This window comes from Anguilla rostrata, chromosome 10 (assembly GCF_018555375.3).
Source record: "Anguilla rostrata isolate EN2019 chromosome 10, ASM1855537v3, whole genome shotgun sequence".
Lineage (NCBI taxonomy): Eukaryota > Metazoa > Chordata > Actinopteri > Anguilliformes > Anguillidae > Anguilla > Anguilla rostrata.
This window is the reverse complement of record NC_057942.1, coordinates 15,527,313-15,539,653: the sequence shown is the minus strand read 5'-3', so window position 1 is coordinate 15,539,653 and position 12,341 is coordinate 15,527,313. Positions and strand designations below refer to the sequence as shown.

Here is a 12,341-nt window from a genome sequence, read left to right as displayed (position 1 = left end):
AGGCAGCCGGAAGCCCGCGTGGAACAATGTGAGGACTGTCTGTGTCTGGAGTCTTCTTAGAGCCCTACAATAATGAAATACATGTCCTGATTAAAGGGCTTGATTAAAATCTTTTGCAATATAGAGACCTTTTTTTCACCGTTAATTATTCTTTAACATTAATGGCACGCTCCGCGCGGAGGGAAGGGGCGGGAAGGAGGAGAGGGCAGGAACGAGGAGAGGAAAGGAGAGAGGAAGAAGAGGAGAGGCCAAGGGGAGGGAGGAAAGAAAGAAAGCAGATGGAGAGAAAGAGGAGCTGGAAAAAAAGAAGGGAAGAGGGAGAGGGAGAGAATGAGTGAGAGACCACTGACAACAGGGGCTCTCTCTGACTAGAAAGGCCTCTAATATCTAGATGACTCACTGTGTTCTTTTATGAATGTCATGCAACCACAAGTTATCTCTACCGCTGATGACGATGGCGATGATATTTTATCGCAGATTATTAACAAAGCATAAAGGAAGGCGCTACGCAAAAACGAGAGTGGAACTGCGCAAATATAGAAAAGATATACATTTGATAGTTTATAGCAGTTAATTTGATATAAGCATGTGCACGGTAAATGAAAAGAAGGCCATGTGTCTTGTAAACGAAGCAACGCGGATTATGACCCATCAAAACGTTGGCGGAAAACCCGAGAGCGAGCGTTCTTTAGCTTGAGCGATCCGTGGCGTCGAGTCGCGAGCTAACACGCGCGCCCGATAAAAAAAAGAGAAAGAAATGGAGAGGGAACTAGACGCGGTATATCCTTTCTGTTTAGCAATCCTGCAGGAAAACAGAAACGCCACGTTGCGGTTAAGCATTTGTCAGTTTGTGGATGTCGCTGTCATGTACGCGTCTGGGTTACGCGCGTTTCCGAGGCGCGGCGCATTGTGTAAATAAAGGGGAGGCAGGCCCAGGTTCTGGCGACAGGAGCGTTCCGCGAACACGGCGAGGTGCCAGATCCGTGCCCAGGGGGGCCGCCCGTCTCACGGGTGTCCTTAGCGTGCCGGCGAATTAGAAATCTTTGTTGTGCCACGTTTTCATTTTTATTTCAACCACTCCAAGCTGAATTTCGCCAACCGGGGTATGTGAAATATTTTTTTGTTTTAAATGCGCAAGAGGACTTTTATCCGTTTTACAATTCAGCGTTGGAACTGACTTTTTTTTCGTTCATTGGTGCGCTTGAAGCAGCTGTGTTGTCTGCCTTCACCGATAACCAGGGCTCCTGGGAAGGGGCAGGGTGGTGGGTCTGGGGCTTGTGTTGGAGGGGTGGGGCCGGGGGCACAATGTGGTTTTAGCATGGCCTGGAGGAGCTGAAGATATTAGCTTTTTTTCTGACTTTTGCATTAATGGACAATTAATTGTGCATGCAGGTGAATAGCTTAATTTTGCCTGCAGTGGTACTGCTGTCAAACAAATAAATAAATATCACATTTAGAATGGCGATCAGGTTTTTTTTTTTTTTCACCAGTTGTCTATGTTGATGATGTCACCTGACCGCTGTCGCTTGTTGTCGCCCCTTTCAGGACTCAGTATCCGCGGGGCCCAGGAAGAGGACCCCCCAGACCCCCAGCTCATGCGGCTGGACAACATGCTGCTGGCGGAGGGCGTGTCCGGGCCGGAGAAAGGGGGCGGGTCCGCCGCCGCCGCCGCAGCCGCCGCCGCCTCGGGGGGCGCGGCCGACAACTCCATCGAGCACTCGGACTACAGAGCCAAACTCACCCAGATCCGACAGATCTACCACACAGAGCTGGAGAAATACGAGCAGGTGAGCGGGACCGTCTCCAGCATGCTAACCCCCCCCCCCCTTCCCCCAGGATTCAATTAAAATCGACCTTTGGTTGACTCTGAGACTCCCAGGGCAGGCACTCCCAGTTTAGTCTGGCACTGCACTACATTACATACAGCTCTCATTCCGTTTGTGTCTTAACCCTCACATTATGTTTGGGGTCAATTTGACCTCATTCAGTGTTTGACATTTCTTAAAAACCAATTAACTTTGTTTTTTTCATCTTGATCCTGTATGACTTTTCTTGAATTGGTGGGATTATATAGTAAACATAATGCTATGCTTTCAGAAGTCCTGTGCCAACTCTAGTATACAACGGTGTTGTGTGGAGTCATTTGTAGGGTACAGTAGCTATGCAAAATGTAAGAAAAACTGCAACCTTCATGATTCGTTTGCTCCGATTTTTTAGTTTTTTTTGTGGGTGACACTTTCCCTGACAGGTTTTAAACTTACACTTTCACTTACCTCGGGCTGTAAAATGAGATGCTACTCACATATTTTAAATATTTAGGGATTAAAGGCTAGTCAATTGGGAGCCATTAGGAAGGTGACACACAAAGTGTAACTTTTTTACTGCAATAGTTTTGTGTCAGTTTAAACCACTGGGGTTAATTTGACCCAAAGTGTTAATGGCATCATAAAATTTCAACATAATATGAGGGTTAAATAGGTTTAGCTTATTTTTGGATAAACTCAGGGGTAAAGCTGGCTCCTGATTGACCAGAAGGTACTTTGTTGTTTACAAGGATTAACAAATGGGGGAAAAAAAAAAGAATGACTTTGTTTTAGGAGGATAAATACTCACTCAAGTGCGTCGGTCTAAGTGTAGGGCAGAACGCGTGGTGGGCAGTCTGATTACGGTCTGATTACGGTCACCCAGTGGAGATGTCTTAAGAGCGCTGGGACCATAGGGAGTGCACCGTCTTCCCTGACCACACGCGTTCTGTTCGTTTGAGATGCGCTCCGTGTGGTCGCCTGGTTCACGCGTACGTACGGTTTTTAGACGTCCTGGATACGATCGCACGACGTTCGGATGAGCTCACTGCGCTGGGAATTCCCCGCTCTTCATCCAGAGCCTATTTTTAGACAGGGGTCCCTGGACGGGGAGAGGCAGACGCCTGCGTCTCTCCAGGCGCTATTTCTCGACGGTGTTACAAAGCGCTTCATTGAAATTCAGTCCGGAGAAGGAGGTTGCTCAAAATTATCCGCGGGTCCTCCGCAGCAGTGATAAGATGCATCTAGGTCTGTTCGCACAGGAAACCAGAGCCGCTGAGGTCAAACTTATTAACCTCACTGAACCTCCCCCTCCCCCCATCGCCACTAGCACCTATCTGCATATTGTGTTTTATTACAAGATATGTATTAAATTCATAAAATGAGTTTTCTTCAAATTATATTTCCTGTCAGTGGCATCATACTCATCAAAATCTTTGAATTAAAAAATACTTGCATGGCTTTGAATTATTAAGAGAAAACTATAGCTGTGTAGTTCCTTTTATATTCAATGCCATTTTCTAGTCGAATACAATTAAGCACATTACTTAAATTTAGTTTCGCTGGAACTGTTTTGGTGGCCCAGTAAAATTATGCAATTGATTGTAACATTTATCTATTTGCTATAAAACGCGGCTGTATAATTTGTTTACATGTTAATTCTCCTGCTACCCTACAGTCACTACCTTCAGAAAACCGTGTATATTAGACAGAAATCAATACCATCACACACATTGTTAAGCATATTCGAGCGCGCATTATTTAAAGGGTTTTAAATACACGGCATTGAAATTGTCTGAATGTTTTTTTTTTGTTTTTGTTTTTTATCTGAAGAATTTATCCTGGGGAAAATTGCAAGAACATCTGAGGCTTTGCTTATTTTTGCGTTGTCGTCAGGGGTAACGCTTCCTTGTTCCTTTGTGGAAGGAGAGTTGCCCTTCGGGCAAACTCACTGCTGCCTATAAAATCCTGCTTTACTTCGGTGCAGTCGTGGTGAGGATCAAACATTCTGCGCCCGGCACAAACTTCAGCATCGGAAGACAAGTCTATAAAAGCTGTACCCTTTGAAGAGCTGTCCTACCAGCGTGGCCTGCAGTTCCAATTCAGTGATAAAATTGATTCATGTTAAAACAGATGAGTGATTCAGCAGCTGCTTCCATTAAAGGCATGAATTTCCCCTGATTGCTACAGAGCCTGATTCTCTAATAAAATATTATTCCTTGGGTTATCTCTATGCATGATGACTGAAAGTAATGTTTTATTACAGTGTTAACACAGACATTGTAATGTAAAAACGATGATGTGTTTTGGTATTGTGCAAAGAATCAGACTGTGGTAAAGCAGGGGAAGAAAATAACTTGGAAAGAACTAGAAAAGAACAGCTTAGTTTTTCCGTTGGTTTTGTCCCGTCTTTTGACCATTATGGAAGTAAAATCTGCACTTCGAGCTAAATCCAAAAGCTAAATCTAAAATCTTTAAACTGAAAAAAGTGCACTTTAAGCTAAATCTGTCTGAAAGCCCCCTTAATTGCTTTAAGACTCCTTCCACGCAATTAAAGCACAAATACATCCAATTCCCTTTACAGCCACTGCAGGAAAATAAATCTAAGATTGATGGTGATTGAAACGGGCTATAAAGCAAGCCTGTGATGATAAGTATATGTGAAAAACTCGGCGTGGCCGCGAGCTGGCTAGCACTCGAGCCCAGGCCAATTCACACAGCCTGCTTCCGCGTCCACAATAAACACCGCTCGCTATCCGCTAGCTGCTACCGTTAAAGTAAAATCCCTGATGCCACTTGCTTTTTTTCCATTTTGAGTTTGGATTATTGTGTCTCTGACAGAGGCACGGTTACAGACTAATGTTACATAGCAAATAAAGCTATTTAATAGGCGTGGCGGCTTGTGAGAGAAAGCCAAAAGGTCTTTGGGAGATAAAATAAAAGGTGTTATACTGATGGCTCAGCAAGCCAGTGTGGTAAATTAGTCTAATTTACTTCCAGTGCACTGAGAGGGGAGAAGGAAAAAAAAAAACACAAGGCTTTGCCTGGAGTGAATGCATCTTTCTTAAGGGTGTATCCAGATTTTAATTATCTAAATGTAAATACTTAACGAATTTTACTTAGAGTAATGAGCTAAAGTGTGCACTACATAAATGAGTTGTTCTAATTAATCATGTATGAACTACTGGTTTAACGAAAAGCTGTTTAAATTCTCTCTGCGCTGGGCAAATGCCAAATTGCAAATCGGCATTTGCATTCATAGATGACTTCACCTATTAAGCTGTTGGAGTGTTCAGCGATCGCACGGACGCGCAGCTCGCTCCTCTGCCGGCACCGGAGGAGTGCACTCGGCTGAACTCGGCATAAAATTTAGAAAAAGATACAAATTAAAAATGAGGAGCAGTGGTGAAACCGCGGTGGGGAACTGCTCACGACACAGGCTTGTCAGAAAGTCTTAATTTTACCCGACAAAGGCGTCGGCAGTCTTAATTGAGCAATTTTCTTGTTTTAGTACGTTTGAAACGTGTATATAGGTGTATGGTACTTTGCATGGGTTTATTAGGAAATGTCGGACCCGTTCTCTACGATATGAGAAGCAGAGTAAAACGATGCGATTCTGACGGACTTTTTGCGTTTGTCGCCCCTCTCTCCTCTCCTCTCCTCTCTCTCTCCGCGGGCAGGCTTGTAACGAGTTCACCACGCACGTGATGAACCTGCTGAGGGAGCAGTCTCGAACCCGGCCCATCTCGCCCAAGGAGATCGAGCGCATGGTGGGCATCATCCACCGCAAGTTCAGCTCCATCCAGATGCAGCTCAAGCAGAGCACCTGCGAGGCCGTCATGATCCTGCGCTCGCGGTTCCTCGACGCCAGGTCAGTGTGTGTGTGTGTGTGTGTGTGTGTGTGTGTGTGTGTGTCTCTGTGTGTGTGTGTGCGTTTGCGTGTCTGTGTGTGTGTCTGCGCGTGAGTTTGTGTCTGCGTGTGTGTGTGTGTAGGGATTTCTCTCTATCTAGGCCATTACTGAAACAGAATGAGCCCACTTGGTGCAATACCTGCCGCCGGCAGGACGTGCCTGTTATACATATGGGCGATTGGGAGATACCGGGAAGCTGTGCGGGGAGGCCTTTGGTCCAAAGCACACAGCAACAACATGAAAGGTTATTGGCCTGCACCTCGGCCGCCGATTGGATTTTCATACAGAAACAAGTATGGATACAATAGAGGTACAATTTAAGATCCAATCTCACATTTACAAAACCTTTGGAGAGAGAGGCAGGCAGTTGGTGTAATGATCCAGCATGCAGCCGTGAGCTAAGCGAATTAACGGCTCCGGGCTGGAAGGGTTCCAGCTGGGCGCCGGAGCTGGCCGGGGGTGGGGTTAAGGGGGCAGGGGGGGGGGTCCCGACCGCATGGCACACATCGCTTTCACCTTTGTTGAGTCAATATATCGGGCGCACCTGAGAGCAGTTAGGGCCAAATGAAGTAAAAGCGATGTAATTTGGGTAAAGCGCGGCTCGTCACCAGGTGTGCCCGATTACCGTAATCGCAAACAGTTGGCGGAGCGGAGGTCCGGGGAGAGCGGCGGGTGAGTTTCCGAGGCGGAGGCTGCCGATGGAGAGGAGGCGCCTCGGCCGGGCCCCGCCGCTCGCGCGAAGGGAAGGCAAACAAGGCGAAAATAAGCCGCCGCTCGCTAACGGGATGAGCAGCGCATCGGGGGGGGCGTTTGCTGGACCCGGGTCTAGTTAGCGCGCTTAGTTAGCGCCGCGCCGTGTCACTTCACGGGCGATGCTCAACTGGGCATGTCCTGATTTCTATAATGCGGCCAGCGCAGCTCCAACCGGAACACGCCGCCCGGGCTAAACGCTCCCATTAGCCCGCCCGTCCGCCGCGCTAAACTCCCCGAATTACACGCCCCAACTGGGCGGCTGCGGAACCCACGCGGGCGAATGAAGCGATGTGTGCCAGGGCAGTGGTTCTGACACGTAAATGCAGGGCTTCTGACATCAGATAAGGACGCTGATCCTTATTAGCTCCACCCTGTGTTAAGTACTCCTCGTTACCGGTCCGCGTTCCTCTTCTCACTGTCGTCCTTCCCGTTGTCGTTTTGCTCGCTTTTCAGACGGAAAAGGCGAAACTTCAGCAAGCAGGCGACGGAAATCCTGAACGAGTATTTCTACTCCCACCTTTCGAACCCTTACCCCAGCGAAGAAGCCAAAGAGGAGCTGGCCAAGAAGTGCAGCATCACCGTTTCCCAGGTGGGTCGCGACCCCCCCGTCCCCTTGCCGCCCCCCCCCCCCCCATCCTCTCTCCCCGAGGCCGAACCCCCGTCCCCCCGACACTCTGGTGGGTGGGCGTCAGGGTGGAAAAGGCAGGACAGGAGCCCGCCGCTCGAACCCGGCCCAACAGAACTGCCCCCGCCGCTCGAGGTGTGACGGTCGCAGCCCGACTCCGAGATATTACTGAAACCGGAACCTCGTTGGTCAGAGAAGAAGTCGGGGTGGGGGGGGAGGGCCCATACCGTCTCCTCCTCATGCACTCCTCTTCCTCTCGTGTTCTGGAGCCCCCCCCCCCCCCCCCTTCCCCTTCTGTCTTGTCCCCATTCACCTCAGCCTGCCTGCCCTGCTCAATCGAGCCTGCTCTTACTTGCCGCTTGTAGGCAGAGCTAAGCCTCGCTGCTTCGATGCCTTTGCCTGTAAACGCTTTGCTGTGGGCGTACGGATGAACGGGCGCGGCTTGCCTGAGCGCCGCCGTCCAGGCTCCGCGAGCGTGAACTTTTCTATGGCAAACGCGCGAGGTCACACGCGGTCACACGCGGTCACGCGCGGTCAGCCGAGGGACAAACCCGCAAACCGGAGAGTCCGCGGCTTCCGTTAGCCTGCCGGGGCTATCGGCGCACGCTCCATACCCGCCTCACTCACTCACTTTTGGTTTTGGTCAAAATAAAAATTAAAAAGTCACAGGCTCCAGTTTTATTCTAGCGGCCATTTTTTTTCTCTCTCCCTGGCCTTGACATTAGAACCACCCCTGAAGGCGATAGTGTCCCACACACCCAACCCCCACACCCCCAAACCCAGTTTAAAAAATGCAAAGTTCTAATCTGATCCCCCTGACCCCACCCAAACTTTAGCCGCCTCAACATTAAGGGGGCGCGGGTGAAGTTGGAACGGGGGTTGCTTCCGAAAAATTATCTGGCACTGATCTCAGTCCAGTTCAGGCATAAACCAATTCTACTCCCTGTTTGCTCCCCTCCTTGAAATTAGATGAATAAATTCCTCTGACTATTTCTGATGAAGATATATTTTTGATTTGCATTGTCTTCACTCTGTTGGGAGGGGGTGTGGTTGGGTGTGTGGAGTGTAGAGTCAGATACTGTAAAAGCCATTCTTTTTTACCTTCAGGGGGTGGGAACCACCATCACAGTATCACAGGTATGTCACCACTTCTCCTGATCCGCTGTTGTTGTTAATTTTTATTTACACATTTTTTTCTTTTTTATTTCCTCGTATATGTATGTTTACAAAACACAGTCCCCCCCAAAATGCACGCTTCTTAAACCATGACCCCACCCCCCCACCCCCCACTTTCCCGACACCCCAGATCTAGATCATCGTACAAGGGAGGGGTTCTGAGCCATTCAATTGATCAAGACAGATCCAGGTGCACAACACCTCCACAGACAACGAGTTTTTCTGAACGGGGCGTTTGTGGCCAAAATTAAGACCCTCCCCCTCCAACAGTCCCTTTGAATAGAAGAATATTTAGAAATGCAGCTGAATTGTGTTCATACTAACCTGTACAACATTCTGCCTGTCACCATGATGTCATACAGTAGAAACAGAGCACACCCCCCATGTCTTTGTCACACTATGTGTTAATGTTCAGTGTTTATTTATTGTTGTTCTCGCAGCTGTGGCTCAAACAAGCGAGTTTTAACCATGTTTTATTCAACAGTTCTTTGTTGTCCATTTCGAGCGTCGATTAAAAGTACCGCAGCCCGAAACTAATGGCCATGAGTAAAAAAGCGTGTACCTGCCGGAATGTACCATGTCACATCATTCAGCTCTGTGTGTGTGTGCGCGCGGGTGTTTTCATAAATGTCAAGAGGTCTGTGCGATTACTGTTACAAATGACACAGCCTCTGAACAATCAGCGAGTCAAAAATTTTTTTTTTGTGCTCCTAAGAACCCTGTGCTTGACTAAAGAGCATGATGTCTGGGTTCTCTGGGGAACTAAATCAATCCGTCAGAGCCAATCCGGGCGCAAGGGGCCTTTTCAGAACTCACTTGAACTCATCTTGAGCACCATTAACAGGGCCCTGTTAGTCTGTCTGCCAGCCTTTTACGTAGGCAGATTTGCGCCATTGTTTGGTGCTTGAATTACCTCTGAGGGCATACCAAGTCATACCGAGTCAAAAGAGGAGGACTGCTTGTTTTTGATGGAAGAACAATTGTCGCACACTACCCCCCCCCCCCACCCCACCTCCACTCTATGTGCTGTGATTTTTTTTAAACAATGTCTGGCCTTGGACAGATATCTCTCTGATCCATTCATTGAATAATCCTGCGACCAGAAATGCACCTACTAATGAGAGAACTCGAACGCCGTCCTCTCTGGCCACCCGGGGATTCTTTAATGTGACTGCAAAGTTCAGTGCCTCCTTCCATGAACAGTTTGATGACCATTATTAAATTACTATGAAATCGCAGTACTGGTTTGCTGAGCCCATGCTTTGTTTTTGAACGGGGCCCTTGACCTGCAGTCAAACCTGTCTTTTGGTTTGCAGGCTCAGGGCTTCACGCCACGCCGTCAGACCGTGTTTAACTGCCCATAATGGATGATTGTTTCTTGTGATAAATGGGAGCGAGGTTTTTAGGATGAGTGTGAGATAAGAATGACCGTTGGTTCAGCCAGTTCAGAAAGCATAGCGCTCGAGGGTGTAAAGCAGTGATCTTAAAATCCTGGTTTTGGAGATCCACGGAGTCTGCAGGTTTTTGTTTTTGTTTTTGCCTTAAGATCAGCAGCCGATTCAGAACCTGCTAACCAGGTGACCTGAATTTGACGTGTAATCAACTGCCTTAACTGATCAACTGCTGTGCTACGCAATGCTGAGTAACAACACAATGCGGTGAACCTTGTGGCTCTCCAGGACAAGGACTGAGGACCACTGGTATAAAGTGTAATAACACATTGCCTAAGGAATGCACAGGCAGGTATGATGAGGAGAATGGCGCACGAGAGAGCACATATTCTATTCTCAGTCATTTTTTAATAATATAATTCACACATTCTTTGCATTAGCCTAATTTCTCCATGTATCTTTTACAAGTATTTGTACACATCAATGTAGATAATGCACATCATTGGGAAATAACTATTATACTTACTGAAATGGCCCAGGGTAAGTACTTAGCACAGGGGTACTGCAGCAATATCCTTCTTAGGATTTGAACCTGCCACCTTCGGATTAAAAGCTCAGTTCCACAGCCCTGCGTAAACAACAATCTTATGTTTCCAGTTTGCTCGCCTGCTATTTTTCTTATTTTTGCATACTCACATTGACCGTGGCCCGGTTGTGGTACTATGCATTCATACTGTACAGGATGTGTTAACGAGCGGGCGGAATGATTTTTTTGAGGCGTGTGTTCTTGGCACGCGTTCACGTACAAAAGGCGGGACGGAAGAGGCTCTTCTGCAGGCACCGCAGTCCTCAGAGCGACGAATGCGCCTCTGGCGTCTTCCCAAAGTGAGGAAATCAGCAGTGGCAAAGGAGGCCCCTGAATGACACCATTACACCCAATTTGATGGGTCGGTTGGAGCAGATAAGACAAATTGCGGCTGAGTAAGAATGTTTACCGTCGAGTAAGGATAAGCCCGTTTAAGCCCGGGATCGCGGATGACTTGTTTGCGGGTGGAGCGGAATAAATAATTCCCCAGATGAGGTGTCAGGGAGAGGGGCCCGGGCCAGCCTTCAGCGTGGCTGCGACCGTCGCTGATGTGAAAGCGGCTAATGGTGTTGCCGACGAAATCGCCGCACTTCATCAGACAATTGTTCATAGAAACGCGGCGCGGCGTCTCGTTACTTCACGCGCTGTTGTTGTGTTTTTTGGTTTTTTTCGGCGCGTGTTTGTGTGTTTGTGTGTGTGCAGTGCACTCAGTGTGCAAACGGAGGCGTCTGACTTGGGCATGGTGCGCTTGTGTGCGTCTTTCCGTGTGTGCGTTATGCACTCAGTGTGCGAGTGAAGGTGTCTGACATGGGTGTGGCGTGTGTGTGTATGATTGTGCATGTGTGTTTGTGCGTGTGTGCATTTGCAGTATGTGTGTGCGTGTGCATGTGTGTATGTTTTAGTGTGTGCGTGTTTGTGTGTGTGTGTGTGTGTATGTTTTAGTGTTTGTGTGTTTGAGTGTCTGTATGTGTGTTTTTGTGTGTGTGAGTGTATGTTTTAGTGTGTGAGTGTGTGTGTGTGTGTGTGTGTGTGTATGTTTCAGTGTGTGAGTGTCTCTCTGTCCGTGCATGTTTGTGTGTGTGTGTGTGTGTGTGTGTGTGTGTGTATGTTTAGTGTGTGAGTGTGCTTGTTGTGTTTGTGTGTTGTGTGTGTGTTGTGTGTGTGTTGTGTGTGTGAGTGTATGTTTTAGTGTGTGAGTGTGTGTGTCATGTTTGTGTGTGTATGTTTTAGTGTGTGAGTGTCTCTCTGCATGTTTTGTGTGTGTGTGTGTGTGCATCGGGGTTCATAAATTATATAATGTCCCATTTTGATGGTGAGAGGGTCATCGGCGTGTCTCGGGCTGTTTTGAACAGGAGTGCTTACGAAGCTAAGGCCGGGCTGCTGCTTATTTGTGGCTGCCCCACTCCAATCACGTGCCCCGCTCAAATGAACGACACTTATCAATATTTCAACTCATTATATATTTAGAGGAACAATGCCCGGGGTTAATGTGTGAAGTATTAATGAATCCCACTCCATTATTGATAATATTAGCGGCGAACCCACTGAAAGCACCTTTGTCAGTATAATTAAGACCAGGTTTGAGGTTTCATTAAGGGGTCTCAGCAGAGGAGATTATTAATCCAGCCGCATTGAGACCTCGGAGAGAACATCCATCGGCCGTCTAAACGACAGGAGAAGTCTATTGACCTGGTTCGAGGAGGGAACGCTGGTGAATTATTAAGCGCGGGGAACAGACCTGGTGTCAGGTTCTTTTAAGGAGCAATGCATCCCCGGCACCCCCCTGGCGCACGGGTCAGCCGGTTTTTGTATTGCGTCCGATTGGGTGGGGGGGGGGGGGGGGGGGCGCAGGGTCTGATGCACAGCAGAAGCAGAACGCCTCGCATCCCCACAGTTTTTGCGGGTGGGACAGGCGGAAGGTGCCGGAAGGAGAGGGAATAGCGATGGGGGCGAGATTGCTCTGCCTACGGCTGCGGCAAGCGTGTCGTGAACTTTAGCTGGGTTGGGCTAGCTTGCAGCAACCGCCAGTGGCCCGTGTGTTTGTGGGTGGCAAGTTTTGCGTTGTGTCGCTGAATATGAATCACTCTGCGTGCGGTT

The 12,341-nt window shown here is 48.2% G+C and overlaps 1 protein-coding gene across 6 annotated transcripts in view; it reads left to right on the top strand.

Annotated features, from left to right (window-relative positions):
* pbx3b (pre-B-cell leukemia homeobox 3b) overlaps positions 1–12,341 on the top strand; it is a 100,458-nt gene that overhangs the window by 73,053 nt on the left and 15,064 nt on the right. For 3 of the 6 annotated variants that reach the window (XM_064354396.1, XM_064354400.1, XM_064354398.1), the window contains 4 exons: positions 1,546–1,787; positions 5,483–5,673; positions 6,920–7,055; positions 8,199–8,228. In XM_064354396.1, the coding sequence (XP_064210466.1) occupies positions 1,546–1,787; positions 5,483–5,673; positions 6,920–7,055; positions 8,199–8,228 (599 nt within the window). The remainder of the gene's footprint in view (positions 1–1,545; positions 1,788–5,482; positions 5,674–6,919; positions 7,056–8,198; positions 8,229–12,341) is intronic. The other 3 variants (XM_064354399.1, XM_064354397.1, XM_064354402.1) reach the window with 1 other exon arrangement.